Below are 21977 nucleotides of genomic sequence, written 5' to 3'. Positions count from 1 at the left end.
AGCGTCACAGCCCTAGTCCATTTAACTTCCTGTAATATGATTTGCATGCACACGTATTATAAGTCATGTTAATACCTCCAGATAATCAGGGTTCCGATGAGGCTCTTAGCTAAATGTATGTGGGTTGATTTCTAAGCCTGATATTTAATTCAGATGCCCAGTCTTAGATTCTCTCTCTCTTTCTCTAGTAACTATTTCCTAAAGCAAAACTATCCATGCTAATATAAATACAGCTCTCTACCCTCTTCCCTCGTGTGCCAATCACACCCAGGCTCCCATTCTCTCCCTGTGCCCTTGTTGAGAAGGTAGTGTGGGTATACAAAACCACAACACATTGTTACTGTTTGGTGTTGCTTCGTAGCCTCCTCCAGGCTTAAAGGAAAGGAGAAGTGGAAGGAATGAGACTCATTTCCCATCATCACCTGCCGGGGTCAGAGCAGCATGTTTAAACAGACTCAAGTCTTGCCAAAATACTCAAAGTCCTGTACGCCTAACTCCCTTTCTCCTCTTCCCTCTTCTCCCCACTTGCTCCCCAGTGTTCTCCCCCTACGGCCTTGCCAAACCAGAGTGCAGAGTTGAGAAAAGAGCAGAGAACAAACTAGCAGAGCCCAGAGGAGAGTAGAAGCACCCCCTGCTTCGCTCTGCTCCACCGCGCCCACTACAGCACAGGCCGAAACACGCTACACACATAGTGACACACGCTACACAAACACACACAGAAACACACTCTTTCACTTCTCACACACACTGACACACACACATCACACACATACCTCTCAATCAAACGCTAATTATTCTCACTTGTGTCAATATCCCGCTGGTGGTTTGACTGCAGCGTGAGACACAGGCCCGAGGTGCACTCCCTGAGGCCAGGCAGAGAGAGGGAGGGAGAGAGAGCACTACAGATGACAGAACAATTACCTGAATGTTCATGAAGACAGTGAGAAGGTAAGGTTAGACATAGAGCTATGCTACAGATGTACTGTGGTTCTCCCACAGGGAATGAATGGATGCGCTCTACACAGAGGCCTTCCGTGTAGTCTGTCCAGTGAAGTCGGTCCACACAGCACATACATCAGTGTAGTCTCACACTGCCACACTTTCAGACAAATGCAAGAAAGGCGGAAGGAAGTCAGGGTTCAGGAGATTACAATATGTCACAATGAACCAATTATTAAAACTTGACCAACGTTAAAGTGGCATCCACTTTAAGAGGGTCGAGAGAGGGCAGACCTTGACTTAGCAGACTTAAAGCCAGGACATACGCACAGATAGTACAGTTCATGCACACAAACACATGCAGGAACTCTGGCAAGGGCACAGTGACCGATCCAGGGACCTACACATGCAGGGCTCTCCAGAGGGTGGTGCGGTCTGCCCAACGCATCCTCGGGGGCACAGTGCCTGCCCTCCAGGACACCTACAGCACACGATGTCACATGAAGGCCAAACATATCTTCAAGGACATAAACCACCTGAGCCACGGCCTGTTCACCCCGCCATCATCCAGAAAGCGAGGTCAGTACAGGTGCATCAAAGCTGGGACAGAAAGACTGAAAAACAGCTATCTCATGGCCATCAGACTGTTAAATAGCCATCACTAGCCGGCTCCCACCCGGCTTCTCAACCCTGCACCTTAGAGGCTGCTGCCCTATATACATAGACATGGAATGACTGGCCACTCTAATAATGGAACACTAGTCACTTTAATGATGCTTACATACTGCTTTACTAACTTCATATGTACAGTTGAAGTCGGAAGTTTACATACACCTTAGCCAAATACATTTAAACTCCGTTTTTCACAATTCCTGACATTTAATCCTAGTAAAAATTCCCTGTCTTAGGTCAGTTAGGATCACCACTTTATTTTAAGAATGTGAAATGTCAGAATAAATTTAGAGAGAATGATTTATTTCAGGTTTTATTTCTTTCATCACATTCCCAGTGGGTCAGAAGTATTTGGTAGCATTGCCTTTAAATTGTTTAACTTGGGTCAAACGTTTCGGGTAGCCTTCCACAAGCTTCCCACAATAAGTTGGGTGAATTTTGGTCCCTTCCTCCTGACAAAGCTGGTGTAACGGAGTCAGGTTTGTAGACCTCCTTGCTCGCACGCGCTTTTTCAGTTCTGCCCACACATTTTCTATTGGATTGAGATTAAGGCTTTGTGATGGCCACTCCAATACCTTGATATTGTTGCCACAACTTTGGAAGTATGCTTGGGGTCATTGTCCATTTGAAAGACCCATTTGCGACCAAGCTTTAACTTCCTGACTGATGTCTTCAGATGTTGGTTCAATATATCCACATAATTTTTCTGTCTCATGATGCCATCTATTTGGTGAAGTGCACCAGTACCTCCTGCAGCAAAGCACCCCCACAACATGATAATGCCACCCCTGTGCTTCACGGTTGGGATGGTGTTCTTTTGCTTGCAAGCCTCCCCCTTTATCCTCCCAACATAACGATGGTCATTATGACCAAACAGTTCTATTTTTGTTTCATCAGACCAGAGGACATTTCTCCAAAAAGTACGATCTTTGTTCCTATGTGCAGTTGCAAAACGTAGTCAGGCTTTTTTATGGAGGTTTTGGAGCAGTGGCTTCTTCCTTGCTGAGCAGCCTTTCAGGTTATGTTGATATAGGACTCGTTTTACTGTGGATATAGATACTTTTGTACCTGTTTCCTCCAGCATCTTCACAAGGTCCTTTGCTGTTGTTCTGGGATTGATTTTCACTTTTCGCACCAAAGTACATTCATCTCTAGGAGACAGAACACGTCTCCTTCCTGAGCGGTATGATGGCTGCGTGGTCCAACGTTGTTTATACTTGCGTACTATTATTTGTACAGATGAACGTGGTACCTTCAGGTGTTTGGAAATTGCTCCCAAGTATAAACCAAACTTGTGGAGGTCTACAATTTTTTTTCTGAGGTCTTGGCTGATTTCTTTTGATTTTCTCATGATGTCAAGCAAAGAGGCACTAAGTTTGAGGAAGGCCTTGAAATACATCCACAGGTACACCTCCAATTGATTCAAATGATGTCAATTAGCCTATCAGAAGCTTCTAAAGCCATGACATCATTTTCTGGAATTTTTCAAGTTGTTTAAAGGCACAGTCAACTTAGTGTATGTAAACTTCTGACCCACTGGAATTGTGATACAGTGAATTATAAGTGAAATAATCTGTCTGTAAACAATTGTTGGAAAAATTACTTGTGTCATGCACAAAGTAGATGTCCTAACCGACTTGCCAAAACTATAGTTTGTTAACAAGAAATGTGTGGAGTGGTTGAAAAACTAGTTTTAATGACTCCAACCTAAGTGTATGTAAACTTCAGACTTTAACTGTATATACATGTATTCTATTCTACTGTATTTTAGTCTATGCCACTCCGACATTCCTCGTTCTAATATTTATATATTTCTTAATTCATTTTTTTTTACTTTTAGATATGCATTACATTTTTACATTTACATTTAAGTCATTTAGCAGACGCTCTTATCCAGAGCGACTTACAAATTGGTGCATTCACCTTATGATATCCAGTGGAACAACCACTTTACAATAGTGCATCTAACTCTTTTAAGGGGGGGGGGTTAGAAGGATTACTTTATCCTATCCTAGGTATTCCTTAAAGAGGTGGGGTTTCAGGTGTCTCCGGAAGGTGGTGATTGACTCCGCTGACCTGGCGTCGTGAGGGAGTTTGTTCCACCATTGGGGTGCCAGAGCAGCGAACACTTTTGACTGGGCTGAGCGGGAACTGTACTTCCTCAGAGGTAGGGAGGCGAGCAGGCCAGAGGTGGATGAAGGCAGTGCCCTTGTTTGGGTGTAGGGCCTGATCAGAGCCTGAAGGTACAGAGGTGCCGTTCCCCTCACAGCTCCTTAGGCAAGCACCATGGTCTTGTAGCGGATGCGAGCTTCAACTGGAAGCCAGTGGAGAGAGCGGACATATGCGTGTATTGTTGTGAATTGTTAGATACTACTGCACTGTTGGAGCTAGAAACACAAGCATTTCGCTACACCCGCAATAACATCTGCTCAATATGTGTATGTGGCCAATACAATTGTTTGATTTGATTTGGTTAGTTACAATAGCAAACAGGGCAGCTCATGACACCGCGCTGGCTGACAAAATAGAGCCCTTGAACAAATACACTGGAAACACGCCCTTTGTCTCTCTGAACAGCTGGCTTTCATCACATCTGCATGTGTCAGCATGCAGAATGAAGGCATGGGAGTGTGTGTGTGTGTGTGCGTGTGTCAAGTTTGATGAGTGATGAAAGCAGGTCATGCGAGGATTTTGTCACACCCTGCTTGCCTCATTACTATCATCAGCGAAGCAACCTAGAAAATACTTTTAGGGGGAAACGCACACAAGCACAACACTCTCACTGCTACACTCTTCCAGTGCTTTATTGACTGACAAACCCGAAACAGAGCATCCCAGGGAGTCAATCAGACAAAAACCCAATGAGAAAAAGACTGTTAGCATTTTAGTGGCTGCCGTTTTCCCCCTGAACGCTGAAGCCTCATCACAAACAGAATGCTCCTTGGAATCAAACAAAGAGGCTGTAACAATGGCTAACTCAAACCAAGACGACAATGGATCAGTACCACAAAGGCCCTGCTAGGAAGCCCAGAGAAATAGGGAGGAACAGTGAGAATGTCTGTCAGTTATTGGGAACTAAAATAAAAAGTTAAGAGCCCAGTTCAGAGTGACTTGGAGACAGAAGTAGAGAACAAGGAACACATGAGGACTGTCCCACTAAGAACAGAATGACAGCAACGTTTTTTGGACATCTTTATTTGATCCTGTCAGGACCGGCTGTCTTTTTTTCTTCATTTTCTGGTGCGGTCCGGACTGGCCTTGATTTCAAAGTCCAAGGACGTTGATTTTTGGTCTGGTCAATGTTTGGTTCAGATTTGGTCCGGTCCAGACCGGACTAAATCTGAACCAATCATAGACATCTATGTTTCACAAGTTTGGTCAGTACAGTAGAGTAGAGCACAATAGAGTACAGCCCCAGAGGTGTCTCCTCTTTCCACTGCTTTCTTTCTTTCTCTGATCGGTGTCTGTTCTCTTGTCCGAAACCAGGCTCAATGTTTGGCCACATAGCTCGTTCCGTCTCCTATCAACGGGCACAACAAAGGCTACCATAAAGAACAGGAGGATTTCTTAATTTTGTCTCTTCCAAAGATACAGCAAGTAGAGAAACCGGGTATGAACGAAATCATCCAACGACTATCACAAAAACAGCAGTGCAGCCAGCAGCACATTAAACACGAGATACACAGGAACCATAGAATGGAAACCATTTCCTCTGTGCGTCCATGACGTTTCAGTGGTGCAGCAGCGATAATTTAACTGTGACCCCTCCCTCTTGAAAACAGGAAGTCATATGGCCCCAAAAAGCGTGTTCTCTTCAAGGACAGCAGAGAGAGAGAGAGAGAGAGAGAGTTAAAAAAAAAAAGATCTATTAAAGAGCGAGACTGCGACACAAGCCAAAGCATGGCTGCTGAGGAACATACAACAAAGTGTTTCTCCTCGTGTTTAGCACTGTGAGGGTCTTTTGGGCACTTCACAAAATATAAAATGCCAAAGAGGGGGGCGAGAGGGGGTTTGGAGGGATGAGTTGCTGCATATCACAAACCAGATTAGTCCAGGGCCATTCCCAAAAAGCCAGCCTCTCCAGCTACCACAAACTTGACCTTGGCTTCAGCCACTTACTAACAGACATAAACACTATGCATGATTCATTTTGGGAGCCAGAAACAAAAGTGTACATTTATTTGTGAAAAACGAGAGACTAAAATAAAAACGGTAAAACGGTTTTCCACCATCATTCAACAACACAGGGACCCTGTGCTGGTTTCAAGTGTATTTAGACCAGTTAGAGGCTGCTGATGGGAGGACGACTCATAAATAATGGCTGCAATGGAGTCAATGGAGCACATGGTTTCCATGTGGGTGATACCATTCCATTATACTCCATTCCAGCCATTATTATGAGCCGTTCTCCTCCCAGCATCCCCCACTGATTCAGACACAGCTAGAACATTGGAGTACGGACAGGAGGGCCTCTCAGTTTGCTGTTGAAACACAACAGAAACAGCAGACATAGATTGATACAACAAAGAACTCTGAGACACTCCTTCTGTCACACATGGAGCAGGTCATAGCAGTGAGGTCACTTACACGGAGGTCACCGCAGAGACTTAGCAAGAGGGCTCCGCCTTCTTGGACATAAACAATCAAAGGGATTGGTTTAAAATAGTTCACTGCAAATACAATTGGCTGTATCCTACAGTTCTAATGTATCATGTGGTTTTACCTCTTACACTACAGAAATCAAACACAACAGGAAAAGGATTGGAATCACGTGGCGCCCAGGAAGAGTAGCTGCTGCTTCAACAACAGCTAATGGGGATCCTAATAAAATACTAAATACTTGTGACAACCGTGTCAACACCAGTTCCTTGATGAATGCACTCGTAAGGACACTGTTCCAGTTCAAAGACCTTGATAATAGGCTATCTTCTAAAGCCAAACACAGACCTCATGTTATGTTACATACTTGCTTCTTCTTACTGTTTACTGTAAGTGGTGCTAGTTCGGGTGTACTACTTGTCAGCATCCCAGCACATTGCATACAGACACAGCAGTGGCCCCTTGGTGTGACACTTGACCTGAAAATTTACCGTTTCCAGGTTGATTGGTTGCCAAGGCGATCGTCTGACCCCATTCCATCAGCTCTCTCATTGTGGGCCGAGCCTGTGCGACGGAGCCTTGAAAGAGACTGAGAGCTGAGGAGAGGAGGAGAGGAAGAGAGGATGGAAGAGAGCAAGGCTGAAGACAGCCACGAGACAGTTAGACTGACTGACAGGAGAGAGAGGGCAGTGATTTTGAGTGGTAAGGAGGGCAAGGCTCAAGGCTGCGTGGGGCGGGCAGGCCCGGAGGTGTACAGCAGGCTGACAGCATGGGGAGAGAGCTGGGAGTAAGACTGAAGTAGTCAGACAGGATACTGACAGACATGAAGAGGTAGAAAGCAGAGAGCTACAAATGGAGCTGTACAATAGCCAGTCAGACAAGGGGGAGACAGATGTGTGAAGAGACAGAGAAAGTGCCCTGGTGGGAGGCAATGGGGGGGGGGGCAGGGTTGTGGAGTGGACCAGAGCTCTGTAAGACAGCCAATGTGTAAGATGTACGAACCAAACATGAGGTGTGAGGCCGTCATTGTAGTGATATTCAATCAGATATTCCTCAGCCCGGGGCAGGAAGTGCGCAACAGGAAGTGATTTCCTCACTCACAGCCAATCAAAACAGACGTCCATCTATGACCATAGAGTCAGCAGCAAGCTGTAGTTAGACTGTGTATGAATATTAAACATTATTAGTGACACACAAGTGATGAATGTGAAGAATGTGACAGGAATTCTTGAAAATTACTGCATTTTCATCCATCCACACAGACAGACTAGTACTTGTGATTGTGAACAGGCAAACACTGGGTCTACTGTGTCCCCTATAGGCCTTGGTCAAAAGTAGTTCACTTCGGATGGAATAGGTTGCCAATTGGGACGCAACATATCACTACTGATAGAGCTCCACAACAACAAAGTCGTCTCACTCTAAAGCTGATTAAACGACTCAGTGAACACGGAGGCATCACGACAGCTCTGGAGAACGTGTCATGACACAAAGGAATCCTTTTGGTGTGTTTCCAATTCGATCTGACATTTACCAGTCCTGACAGCTAGGCCTATACCCAGCCCTGGCAGCATGGTTCAAAAGGACCCATGAACCCATGGAAAGCCAATACTCTATAAAAAATACATTTTTCAACCATTTACCATCCTAAAAATTTGGAATAAGCAAAGGCTTTGATTTCTGGTCAAACAAATGGAAAAGGGTTCTTATACGGCATCTACTAGAAAAAGTCTTAAAATGTACTAAAAATACATCAAAACACATTAACGTTGAAGTAAAAGACTCCCGGCAACTAATATCAACACTTACATTATTATTTGCCTTCTGTAAGTTTAAGGAACATTGGCTTGTAATTCCATTACCAAAAACTGACATAATGTATCTTCAAGTTTCTTTCAAATTTTTCTCCCTCATGAGGAGGGAGGATAATGAAAGTTCACAGAGGTAGTAACAAGTAAAGCTAGACGTAGCAATTAGTTATAGTGTTTTAACTGATATCAAGTTTGTATATGAATTATTCAGTGATTAAAACATTGGCTACAATGGGAAATCATAGTAGTCACAAACCACAGTTGGGTCACCTGCTACCGTCCTCTAGGGACGGGCATTTGAAATTATTCAAATAATAGCATACATTTTATGAGATATCCGGATAGTCTCAGAAAAAAAAAAAAAAAAAATATTGTGACCAATCAGAATGACGCAAAATGCCACAACAGCAGACAGTCCTTCCTTTCCTCTCCACCAGTGAGACGGACAAGAGAGAAGGAACACTGTCTTCCAACCGATGGCCGAAACTTGAGTCACACCGCATCTGCCTCATGCACAAATCCATGTTGTTCCTATGACCAGAGAAAGTGAAATATTCCTTGACATTAAATAGACACGACACTAATAATGATAATAAAAACCCAGGGCTATCGACACTCTTGGCTACTAATTTATTACAGCTGCAGCACGAATGCATCAACATATTCCTTTTTCATTCTAAATAAAAAATCTGCTGCTGGGCCTCTATGAGAGTTCTGTGTGTGTGTGTGTGTGTGTGTGTGTGTGTGTGTGTGTGTGTGTGTGTGTGTGTGTGTGTGTGTGTGTGTGTGTGTGTGTGTGTGTGTGTGTGCGTGCGTGTGTGCGTGCGTGCGTGCGTGCGTGCGTGCGTGCGTGTGTGTGGTGGGGGGGTGGGGTGATTATGTATATGTCGATGGTGTATGTAGGCACCTGAGCTGAGCAATAAGAGAAACTGGTCATCCACCACCCCACTATCAGATAAGGGGGAGGGGCCCACTTTCGATCTGAAATCACCATCACCCACTCATTTATTTGTCATTTTTGCAGATTAAAAATGTTAGAGCTAGTAATGCATCAATATGCATCTGAAAAAATTTGCTATGACATAGGCAATGGATATATAGCGCCACTTTGGATTTCAGCCCCGTCTCATAATCTAATGGTTTAGACTAGGGTTCCTCAACTGGCGGCCTGCGGGACACATTTCTGTTAATAGTTGGACATAAAAGACTGTAAAAACAAATCAGGAAATCAGCTCCAAGTGATTTTAATTGAAGAAATCTGTTCCCAAGTATTCCCACACTCAATAGAGAGACACGTGTTCGTATACATTTGAACCGGGGACCGATGTGAATCTTTCCATTCCTACTAGACGTCTATGTTTTACGAGTTTGGACAACACAGTACAGTACAGTAGAGCAAAGTAAAGTACAGTAGAGTACAGACCAGTAAAATCAAGAAAAGTAGAGTACAGTATTACACTAAAGTATAAAGTACTGTATTGTACTGTACTCTACTGTACATATCTACTTTACTTTACTGTACTCTACTGTGCTTACTACTGTGATGTCCAAACTTGTGATACATAGACGTCTATGATTGGTTCAGATTTGGTCTGGTCCGGACCAACCAAAATGTGGTTGTTTGGGGGCGGATCTCATTAGAATAGTAGCCAGAGTGTAGAATAATACCCAAATATGCAAAGGAGGATATTGCATATTTCTACCTTTGTGAACCTACTCAGGTTGCATCACCATGAAGTTAATCATATGTATATCCATGATAAATTATATTTATATCCATGATTAGCATTTCTGTATAGTACGGATCAGGGACCAATGATGTAATTCCATTACAGGGTATAAATCCACTTAACTTACTGTAGTTCAATAACCAAAAGAGATTTCTTCAAAGTCAAGGTGTCATGTCATAGCTAACACCCCATTCTTTCTTGAATCTTAGTGTGTTTGTCACACTTGGTCCCTTTCAGCTAATTTGTGAACTCAGTGCAGTTCACTTCATTTTTTGTGCAGTGTGAACACTCCAAAATAAATCAGACCCCCCAGAAGAGCCCCCTGAAGCGAACCGAACTGAGACCATCTCGAGAGGTGGTCTGAGTTCGGTTCGCTTGAATTCCGCGGACCGGTTCCCATTTTCAGGGCAATTGTGAAAACAAAGCTCCCCAGGTTCACTTGTTATTATTCCCGCACCACAAACTAGACTACTGCAACACCTTTTCCCCTGCTATAACCCCTCACGTTGGTGTCACAAACGACAAAAGATGATGGTGTGCAGGTTCACAGAAAAAAAAAAGGTGTGCCGTTTTTGGTTAGGCCTATTGATTAGCGGCTGTTAGGGATGCACAGAAACTCCAAAACGCGTGCCGTTTTTAGTTCAGATTATTTGTTTGTAAAATGTGATCTATAGGCTAAGAGAGCTTCATAAGCTTCATAAGCTTCATAAGGGTTTGAATAGTGAGAAGACACCAACATATCTTGTGAGAATCCCAACGCAGGGTACAAAATCTATTCTAGCTCTTAAAGGGACAGTAGCCGACATTGGGTGTACAATTTTCAATGCCAGCATTATTTAATCTGCATTTATTATCCTGCTATTTATTCTGTTACCAATAATATTTACATGTTAACCTGTTGAGGCTGGGGGCGCTGTTGTCACTATTTATGGTAATCGTGTAATTTTTGAAACGGCTTCCTACAAAATTCTTGATCGTACAATATGCATATTATTATTATTATTGGATAGAAAACAGTCTTTAGTTTCTATAGGAGTTGAAATTTTGTCTCTAAGTGGAACAGAACCCATTCTACAGCAATTTCCCTGACATGGAGTCAGATTTCAGAAATTTTGGCCACTGTTCTGGAGTCAGTTTTAAAGCCAATGTTATTCCTATGAGTATACGGACACTGCTTACGTCTTCCCCTGGATGCCTTTACGTGATGACGATTTGAATGGGGTCGATTGCGCGTTCACAGGCACTATAAATTAAAAAACCCTGTAGCTAGTCACTCTTTTGGAGCTGCGTCATGCGCCTGGAGGACACGACCCGCACCTGTTCCAAGCATTAGTGTTGGGAGTAATCTTTCTCCGGTCATGTTAAGACTCGTTATAGGAGTTAAAAACATCATAAGGTAGTTAATTTAAAGCGTTTTATAGCAATTTATATCCGTTTAGTGCGATTTTGGGACATTTATTTCTGAAACGCTGTGAATCGCTGGGCACGCTTCCAGTTCATGCTGAACGCAGTTGGCATTTCCACATGGCAAGAGGACAGCTTTCCACCAAAAGACGATTAGACCCAAGAAAGGATCCTTTGCCCAAGATACTGATGGAAGAACAGCTCAAAGTAGGACATTTTTATTATGATAAATCGTGTTTCTGTCGAAAAATGTTAGTGGCTTAGGACGCCATGTTTTTTGACGTAGCTTCGCTTGGCGCAAACTGTATTGAAAAGTAAGGATAATTTAAAAAATGTAATTCCGCGATTGTATTAAGAATTAAATTGTCTATCAATCGCTGTCCACCCTATATTTTTTAGTCACGTTTATGAGTATTTATGTATACGAGTAGATCACTGTCTAATATGGCGCACGGACATTTTCTCACCAGCTGGGCTACTTTCCCCATTGTCTAACCATGATTTTGGTGGCTAAATATGCACATTTTCGAACAAACTGTATATGCATGTTGTAATGTGATGTTACAGGGGTGTCATCTGAAGAATTCTGAGAAGGTTAGTGAAAAAAATAATATATTTTGGCGATGTTTACGTTATCGCTCACTTTGGCTAGAATTAATGCTGGGGTAATGTTTGCACATGTGCTATGCTAATATAACGATTTATTGTGTTTTCGCTGTAAGACACTTAGAAAATCTGAAATATTGTCTGTATTCACAGGATCTGTGTCTTTCGATTAGTGTATGCTGTGTATTTTTACGAGATGTTTGATGATTAGTAAGTAGGTAAACACGTTGCTCTATGTAGTTATTCTAGTCCATTTGTGACGGTGGGTGCAATTGTAACCTATGCCATCTACCTGAAATATGCACATTTTTCTAACAAAACCTATCCCATACCATAAATATGTTATCAGACTGTCATCTGATGAGTTTTTTTCTTGGTTAGGGGCTATAAATATCTTAGTTTAGCCGAATTGGTGATAGCTACTGGTGTTGGTGGACAAATAAAAGATGGTGGATTATGCTAATGTGTTTTTAGGTAATAGATTTACATCTTTACATATTGTGTCTTCCCTGTAAAACATTTTAAAAATCGGACATGTTGGCTGGATTCACAAGATCTGTGTCTTTCATTAGCTGTATTGGACTTTAATGTGTGAAAGTTAAATATTAAAAAAAATAATAATAATTGAATTTCGCGGCTCTGCCTTTTCAGTGGGGGTGGGGGGGGAGTGCCGTTAGCGGCACCCTCATCCTAGACAGGTTAATATATTCTGATTACAATGATTATGTTTCATCTTTTAACTAAAAACAATCTATTAGTTTCCTAAATGTACTGTATGTAGCTGTCCGATAACACATTCTGATGGAAGGGCTTGCCCTGCACTTTGTAAAAACCCAGAGTGCATTACATGAATGTTGGAAAAAGATCTTGGTTCCTTTCTAAACATAGCAATGTGAATGCAAAGAGGACTTGGACCACAAAATAGGTGAAGTGAACTGGCAAAAGCATTGAATTCTCATTCAAAGGCAAATGCAGTGTGAATACAAAGATCTGAGTTCTTTTGGGTTTTTCTACCCCAGAGTTCACTTTAAAGAGGACTGAGATCGGTTCTTTTATAGAGGTATAAATGTGAAAACACCCTTAAGGAGATATTTAACATAGTTTTGGGAAAACGACGTCACATAAAAAACTGAGGGAGATTTTAACAAAATTCTGTTACCAAACTTTGCATCTGCACAGTTCTTCCAGTAAACGTGTTTTTGTAAAATATTCAGTGGAAATTGTTAAAATGAGTCCTTGCGCATAGAGTTGTTGTATGGATTATTAAACTTCTAAATCAATGGTTTTTGTTTGGGTAAGATTCCGTTACCATGGAATTGCCATAAAGCAGCAAATCATTTGTTGTTAAGGAGATAATGATGCTGAAATCCCACTTCAAACAGAACTTGAGTTTGTAAATCAGAATGCACTTTGATCCTCTTCAGACCCATCAGCGCATCCCCACAGCATGAGAGAGAAGAGAAAGAGGGCATTAAGCATTCAAATTAGTAATTGGCTGCATCTCTAGACCATCCTTCCCCTAAAACAGCCGGTCCCTGAGGCAGAGTGTGCCAGGCATGGCGGTCCCACAGACACCAGGATTCAGGAGCATCTCCCATTCCCCGGAGGTGTGACTGCTGCAGGGGACCGGACTTAGTATTCCCATCTTTCTCTCTCTCCTGCTTTCTCTTTCTCTCTTCTCGTCCTCCTCTCTCCCTCTCTCTTCTCATCCTCTCTCTCTCTCTCCCTCTCTCCTCAGTTCACCTCATTTGCCACCCTTCACTTCATCCTCTCCCTCTCCCTCTCCTCTCCTCTGTGCCTGGGGTTGCCGGGGAGGATTGCTGGTCAGCAGGATAATCGTATTATTACAGCAAGTCGTGACGGTTAACATAAAACCCCTAAGCGCTCGCTTCTGTGTGTGTTACAAAGAGCGAGTGAGGGTGCAAAGGGGGGTAGGGAAACACACAGAAGAGAGAGGAAAAGAGAGAGAGAGAGACAAAGGAGAATAAAGCGTCTTTTTGTGTTTGTGGGTCTAAGCGTGGCTGTCTACGAGCACTTATGGAGTGTGTGTGTCTTTGTTTGTTTGCTTTTTTGCTGATCTGGTGTGTGTTGTGTGTTGTGTGTTGTGTGTTGTGTGTTGTGTGTGGTGTGTGTGTGTGTGTGTGTGTGTGTGTGTGTGTGTGTGTGTGTGTGTGTGTGTTTGTGTGTGTGTGCTGTTAGGGCCTGTAAACACATTTCACAGGTTTTGGCAGCCGCAGGGAGCTGTGGGTTGAGCTGTAAAGGGGTGAGCAGGCGGGCAGGTTTGTTATCTGGGCTGGGCAGACAGCGTGGTGGGGGAGGGAGGCTGGGAGGCTGGGAGAGGCTAGGATACGTATTGCAATTCTCACAATTCTCAGAATTTTAAATGTATTGCGATTCGATACTGCGATTTTATTGCGATTTGATCTTCCAAACATATTGCTCACTATATATATGTCTGCATTAGAGACACAAGAGACTGTGACTACTGTGACTCTGCAACTGTATCATGGACTTCCTGACGGGCCGCCTCCAGGTGGTAAGGGTACGTAACAACACATCTACCACGCTGATCCTCAACACAGGGGCCCCTCAGGGGTGCGTGCTCAGTCCCCTCCTGTACTCCCTGTTCACTCATGATTGCACGGCCAGGCACGACTCCAACACCATCATTCAATTTGCTGATGACACAACAGTGGTAGGTATGATCACAGACAACGATGATACTTCCTATAGGGAGGAAGTCAGAGACCTGACTGTGTAGTGCCAGGACAACAACCTCTCCCTCAACGTAATCGAGACAAAGGAGATGATTGTGGACTACAGGAAAAAGAGGACCGAGCACAATCACATTCTCATCGACGGGGCTGTAGTGGAGCAGGTTGAGAGCTTCAGGTTCCTTGGTGTCCACATCACCAACAAACTTACATTGTCCAAGCACACCAAGACAGTCGTGAAGAGGGCACGACAAAACCTATTCCCCCTCAGGAGACTGAAAAGACTTGGCATGGGTCCTCAGATCCTCAAAAGGTTCTACAGCTGCACCATCGAGAACATCTTGACTGGTTGCATCACTGCCTGGTATAGCAACTGCTCAGCCTCCGACCGCAAGGCACTACAGAGGGTAGTGCGAACGGCCCAGTACATCACTGGGACCAAGCTTCCTGCCATCCAGGACCTCTATACTAGGCAGTGTCAGAGGAAGGCCCTAAAAATTGTCAAAGACTCCAGCCACATAGACTGTTCTCTCTGCTACCGCACGGAAAGTGCTACCGGAGCGTCAAGTCTAGGCCCAAGAGGCTTCTAAACAGCTTCCTTTCCCCAAGCCTTAAGACTCCTGAACATCTAGTCAAATGGCTACCCAGACTATTTGCATTTCCCCCCTCGCTCCCCTCCCCCCTTCTTTACACCACTGCTACTCTCTGTTGTCATCTATGCATAGTCACTTAAATAACTCTACCTACATGTACATACTACCTCAACTAACCGGGGCCCCCGCACATTGACTTTGTATCTGTACCCCCATGTATCTCTTATTCTTATCCGTATTTTTTTTTAACTGCATTGTTGGTTAGGGGCTCGTAAGTAAGCATTTTACTGTTGAATTTGGCGCATGTGACTAATAACATTTGATTTGATTTGACAAAACGAGGGGAAATAAAAGTGTGGAAATGAAAGTGCTGAAAACATGTTGGCTCACTAATTAAAAAGAAGATGGAGAACAAGCTACATGATGAAAATGTTTTGCCGCAGGTACAAGCGACTTGCACTAACAAACGCTACCCACAGTAGAATAAGTGTTATTATTATAAATGTTCCTACAAACGTCGATATAAATCGTCCAAAAATTCTATTGCAATATGTAACTGTACCGATGAATTACAGGAGGAAATTTGGGATCAGGGAGAAGACAATATAACAGTACAGTCAGAAAGGCTTAGATATGTACAGCCAGTACAGTGGACAGCACTCTGGGACATAATGAGGAGAAAATGGACACGATGTGGCACAGTGAGTGTACGCTCCAGTAGCCTTCAACTCTGTGAGAGCCCTATGGCTGTTTGGCAAGCCAGCCTAAGCCCAGCCACTCTCCCTCTCCCTCCCAGTCCTAGTCTCTCTCTAATAGCCTCTAACTGGGAGCTCAAAACTGCCCTCTGGCATCAGCAGCCTTAGCAACGTTCTAAACCATTAACTCTCAATCCCAGCCAATGTGGTAAGGGAGTCAGAGTGGCCCGACATAGAGAGAGACCAGACCATGATGCAGGCCAGGCTCACTTTCACATTCGCTCCATTGTGATGGAGCTATTATAGCCTGGGACTCTGCGCTAGCACCGCTAGCTATCTCCACTCCGGAGTCGGAGTCAGTTTAAATCACGGATGCCTGTGGACATGCATGGTGGTCTTTAGTTGGTGGCAGACAGTGCTTTACTATCCCTCACAAAGAGAGAGAGAGATAGAGAGAGCGAGTGAGAGAGAGAGAGAGACAGTAAACAGAGAGAGTCAAAGGCAGGTAGAAACCTTTCATTTAAAGCCCAAGAAATACAGAGGGAGGGAGAGGGGGTAAACATTTCGGAAGGGAGTCCCAAAGACGGACAGACAGTACAGACCATAAGGCGGGAGACAGAGCCAGACGATCGGGGGGGAAAGAACGGGAACGGAGGGAAAGAAGAGGAGGATGATAGAGGGAGGACAGGACATACAGTTGCCCAGATGGCCTACAGAACCTGGAGTTTCTCAGAAAAGGCTACATTCATTAAAGCACGAATACAAAAGATGTCCTCTATCCTGCACTACAACTACAACCCTATACGCTGAGTGTACAAAACATTAAGTACACCTGCTCTTTCCATGACATAGACTGACCAGGTGAATCCAGGTGAAAGCTATGATCCCTTATTGACGTGAATTGTTAAATCCACTTCAATCAGTGTAGACGAAGGGGAGGAGACATGTTAAAGAAGGATTTTTAAGCCTTGACACAATCGAGACAAGGATTGTGTGTGTGTGCTATTCAGAGGGCAGAGCCCAGCCTGTTTAGCTTTTTTGTTGTTGCCTGTGTTGCATGTTATTTTGTCATTAATACGTGTCACATTTCAATTTGCAAACAATGTAAAAAATAAAATAAAAAATCATTGCGTTAATAAAGCCGCATACAAACACGGTCTCTTTAATGCTTTCTTGAGTAAGGCAGCTCCAAAATGCAGGTGCTTCAGCCTAGCCCAGTGCTTTCTGTGGTGGTGGGGCAGCCATGCGGAAAATACATTGCGTAGGGTTTTGTAATATTCTCTAGTTCTGTCACTCGTGGGGACACTACGTCACTGCAAAATCTACGGGGAGAGCAAAACAATTCAAGCCTCTTGGGTGCTGCCATAGAGTTACATTATAAGTGCCAATCCAAGAAGGCTCTAGGTCAATGGCAACAGATAAAATGATGTCAAATCACGTTATATCTACAGTAGCTTTGATTGGACTGATCATGTCAACATCATACTTTCAAAATCTTAGCTAGCAAGCTAGACAAGCAGTCGTCGTCATGAATCACGTCGGCAATCTACTGGCAAATCCTTTTCAATCCATGTCATATGAAGAGAAATGATAGATAAAACGTATCGGTGCATCATCGGCCATAAACATTACACAACAAGTTGGAAATCGCAAATTCAACAATGAGTGGTTTGGAAGGAATCAGTGGCTAACTGCAAGTGTTGTAAAGCAAACACTAGCCTGCTTATTCAGTGGAGTGGGTGTGTGGTCCAAGTCTGGGTTTAAGGGTCTCTTTTCCAAGCTTAAAAGGATAAACATTCACATGCCATGGGCCAGAAAAGGTTGAATACATTGGCCATGCTGTCAATCCAGAATGACTTATGCCGCGTTCAAAACAACTGGAAACTCGGAACTCTCAGACTTCAGTGAGTTCAAGACAACTGGGAACTCATAAAAATTTGCTCCAACTGGGAAAATACATTGTGAACGGTCATCCAACTCGGAATTCCAAGTCGGGAACTCTGGCCTCTAGCTCCAACTGACGTCATGATTCGACCTTGTTTTTTCCCAAGTTCCCAGTTGTCTTGAAAGCACCATAAATTCAGAGAATGCCAGACTTTGATGACAAAGTTTGATGACAAAAGAAGGACCGCCCACAAGAAGGACCGCCGCACCACCTTCCTGTTCAAGTGAGCACAGCACAACAAAGTGAGTCCAAAAATGTCTTGTATGCTGCTGCATAAATGATGTAACATGAGAGTAATACTTAGTGAATGTTGTGTAGTAAGCTGTTATTATCCCATGTACGTCACCCTAATAAGTTGGTCCCTTTCCCCCTCATAACTTACCCTACTGTTCTGACTTGGTGGTGCACATGTAGCCTACAGCCTGTTTTAAGTCATGGTCAGCAGAGGCCATATTCTGTGTCAGCTAGAGAAGTTCACTGTAAAAACAACTAAAACAGATAATATCATCATATAAAATGTGAGGTGACCTGACCACTGACTAGTAATGTTCCAGTATGTTCCATTAAGGTGCTTTTATGTGCCTTTACGAGGTATTCATGTCACAAGGCAACATAAAGACATCAGGAAAGTAATGGTGTAATAAAATATGGTCAATGTCTGCCAAGAGTTATACAATCAAATCACATAAATCGGATTTATCTCACATGACAAGTCATTCCAAGGTTGATTTTTAAACCGTGGAATGTAGACAATGGGCAGAATCTACCGCACACCCAAAGCTGATTGGTGAAGGTGCTGGAGGCATAAGGCAAAACTGGAGAAACAGGAAAAAGTCTTTGCACACTTCCCAGTCAGATCCAAATGTATCTTAATATAGCTGAGCGTTCGCTCAGTCGACCTTCATCAGAGCATATCTCCACCAACCCTTGTGGGGACACCACTTACCTTGACACAATCTTCTCCATTGTTATACCAAGATTGTCACAACAAGAGAGTCTATTAGTCATCTAACTTCTTGGGTTATTCAATTGCCTATATTTAGACTGGATGTCCTTTTATCTAAATAAAGGACGTATCTATGAAACACTAAACCCAATCACATCTTTAAAGCTTTCACCGTTCTCTCCTGGAGCAACACACGTGTATACCCATGTCTGGAGAGACATCGTACACGGCAAACCCTCTTTGACCTCAAGTCTCACGTTACAAGTCGACGACAACTTATAACGTTGCGGAGCCATCGCTGCTTCGACATGACCTGCTGTAGTGTAACAGTATCTCTGGCCTAATAAAAACAGGCAGACAGGGTGATGACACAGTCAATGATAAAGGGATATTCGAAATGGTTACAGAAACCAGCAGTCACACACACACACACACACACACACACACACACACACACACACACACACACACACACACACACACACACACACACACACACACACACACACACACACACACACACACACACACACACACACACAGAGTTTAGCATAGCGCGGTCCCAGACCTGTATGTGCTTTAGCCAACATATGCTACATGGGGTGGCAGGTGGCAGGTAGCCTAGTGGTAGAGCTTTGGGCCAGTAACCGAAAGGTTGCTGGATTGAATCCCCGAGCTGACAAGGTAAAAATGTGTCTGCCCCTGAACAAGGCAGTTAACCCACTGTTGCCTGGTAGGCTGTCATTGTAAATAAGAATTTGTTCTTAACTGACTTGCCTAGTTAAATAAAGGTAAAATAAAACAATAACAGCCATAGCCAGAGGAGATGGCTTAGGATAAAGCACATACTAGGCTACAGATCTGATCTGGGCCCAGGCCGGTTGATGAAGGGACCATTAGAAGGTGATCTGTGTCGTGACGGAGTGAGAGATTAAAGGTTTATCATGGCGGTTAGAGAGGAGATGTTCAGGATCAGTCAGTCTACCATGTAGGACACACTCTAACCTCCTCACCCCACTGTCATCCCCCTCTCTCCATCCAACAGCCACTAGTCCATGCTAGGCTCCCACTAGCCCCCCCCCACCCAGATTACCGACTAAGCCTGAATTTGAACAATACCTAGGCCTGCCTGCACCTCCCCACTCACCCCAGCAGAAAGTGGGCGGCCTGGGGATTAAATATTGTTAGCGGGGGTTATTTTTGGAGTTGGCTGGAGGAAACGGCCGGAAGCTCACACACACAGTCACTCACACACACTCTCTCGCTGCTCTAGTTGCCAGTGTGTTGTGTTTGTTTGAGTTGACCCAGGCAGTGCCAGAGACGGCTCTTCCCTCTCCAGACCGAAGCGGTGCGCACACACCCACACGCACACACACAGGGAGAAAAATAACCCCAGCATGACCTGCAGCAGTGCTGAGGAAGACTGATAATCTGGTAATTCATCAAAGGCTGTGAAGGAGGGGAGGGTGGGTGGAAGCCTGGAAGGTGGTAGTGTGGAAGACTGCAGAAAGGGAGTAGGGTGGAAGATGGTAGGGTGGATGAGGTGTTACAATGGATGGCTGTGGGGAGGAAGGATGGGAGGTTGTGGAGTGTTGGTGGGTAGCCATCTGCCAAAAAGAGTCTCTGACAAAAAGAATGAGCTGAGCAATGCTGCTGCAACTACTGCAACAGTGGGTATGAGCGATATAAGCGATATGTGCTGCCGTTATACTCCTCTCACCAGATGGAGTCAAGTTAACATGACATTATGGTCATGGCTATCATATTACCAGACAGGGATCTTACTTCCCATTGACAGTGCCAGTCAGACTGGACACACCTTCTCATTCAAGGGTTTTTCTTTATTTGTACTATTTTCTACATTGCAAAATAATAGTGATGACATCACAACTATGAAAGAACACATATTGAATCGTGTAGTAACCAAAAAAGTGTTCAACAAATCAAAAATGAATTGTATTTCAGATTCTTAAAATTAGCCACCCTTTGTCTTGATGACAGCTATGCACACTCTTGGCATTCTCTCAACCAGCTTCATGAGGAATGCTTTTCCAACATTCTTGAAGGAGTTCCCATATATACTAAGCACTTGTTGGCTGCTTTTCCTTCACTCTGCTGTACAACTCATCCCAAACCATCTCAATTAGGTTGAGGTCGGTTAATTGATGCAGCACTCCATCACTCTCCTTGGTCAAATAGCTGCAGAATGCTGTGGTAGCCATGATGGTTAAGTGTGCCTTGAATTCTAAATAAATCACAGACAGTGCCACCAGCAAAGCACCCCCACACCATCACACCTCCTCCATGCTTCCAGGTGGGAACCATACATGCAGAGATCATCCATTCACCTACTCTGCATCTCACAAAGACACGAAGGTTGGAACCAAAAATCTCAAATTTGGACTCATCAGACCAAAGGCCAGATTTCCAATGGTCTAAGTCTCTTCTTCTTATTGGTGTCCTTTAGTAGTGGTTTCTTTGCAGCAATGGAACATGAAGGCCTGATTCCCCCAGTCTTCTCTGAACAGTTGATGTTGTGCTCTGTCTGTTACTTGAACTCTGTGAAGCATTTATTTGGGCTGTAATTTCTGAGGCTGGTATCTCTAATGAACTTATCCTCTGCAGCAGAGATATCTCTGGGTCTTCCTTTCCTGTGGCGGTCCTCATAAGAGACATTTTCATCATAGCGCATGAAGTTTTTTGCGACTGCACTTGAAGGAACTTTCAAAAAAAATTCAAGTAATGACGGACTGTCGTTTCTCTTTGCTTATTTGAGTTGTTCTTGCCATAATATGGACTTGGTCTGTTACCAAACAGGGTTATCTTCTGTATACCACCCCTACCTTGTCACAACACAATTGATTGGCTCATACGCATTAAGAAGGAAAGAAATTCCACAAATTAACTTTTAACAAGCCACACCTGTGAATTTAAATGCATTCCAGGTGACTACATCATGAAGCTGGTTGAAAGAATTCCAAGAGTGTGCAAACTTGTCATCAAGGCAAAGAGTAGCTACTTTGAAGAATCTCAAATATAAAATATATTTTGATATGTTTAACACTTTTTTGGTGACTACATGATTCCCATATGTGTTATTTCATAGTTTGATGTCTTCACTATTCCAATGTAGAAAATAGTAAAAATAAAGAAAAACCCTGGAATGAGTAGGTGTGTCCAAACTTTTGACTAGTACTGTACTATAGATGTCCCTCTATTGTTCCAGACAGTGTATGTGCCTGGTGGTGACGCTCAGACAATAAGGGTGTGGCTATATCTGAAAGGTCAAGCGACCCACCCATCGATCTGTTCTCGGACTTGGA

The 21977-nt window shown here is 43.6% G+C and overlaps 1 protein-coding gene across 4 annotated transcripts in view; it reads right to left on the bottom strand.

Annotated features, from left to right (window-relative positions):
• LOC129821241 (rho GTPase-activating protein 26-like) overlaps positions 1–21977 on the bottom strand; it is a 110638-nt gene that overhangs the window by 69600 nt on the left and 19061 nt on the right. Inside the window, exon 1 of one of the 4 annotated variants that reach the window (XM_055878687.1) lies at positions 6702–6860. The exons of the other annotated variants lie outside the window; for them this stretch is intronic. Coding sequence (XP_055734662.1) covers positions 6702–6762 — 61 coding nt within the window. The 5' untranslated portion in view covers positions 6763–6860. Of the gene's footprint in view, positions 1–6701; positions 6861–21977 lie in introns of those variants that run through there. 4 annotated transcript variants of the gene reach the window in all.

This window comes from Salvelinus fontinalis, chromosome 2 (assembly GCF_029448725.1).
Source record: "Salvelinus fontinalis isolate EN_2023a chromosome 2, ASM2944872v1, whole genome shotgun sequence".
NCBI lineage: Eukaryota > Metazoa > Chordata > Actinopteri > Salmoniformes > Salmonidae > Salvelinus > Salvelinus fontinalis.
This window is presented reverse-complemented; position numbering and strand designations above follow the sequence as displayed.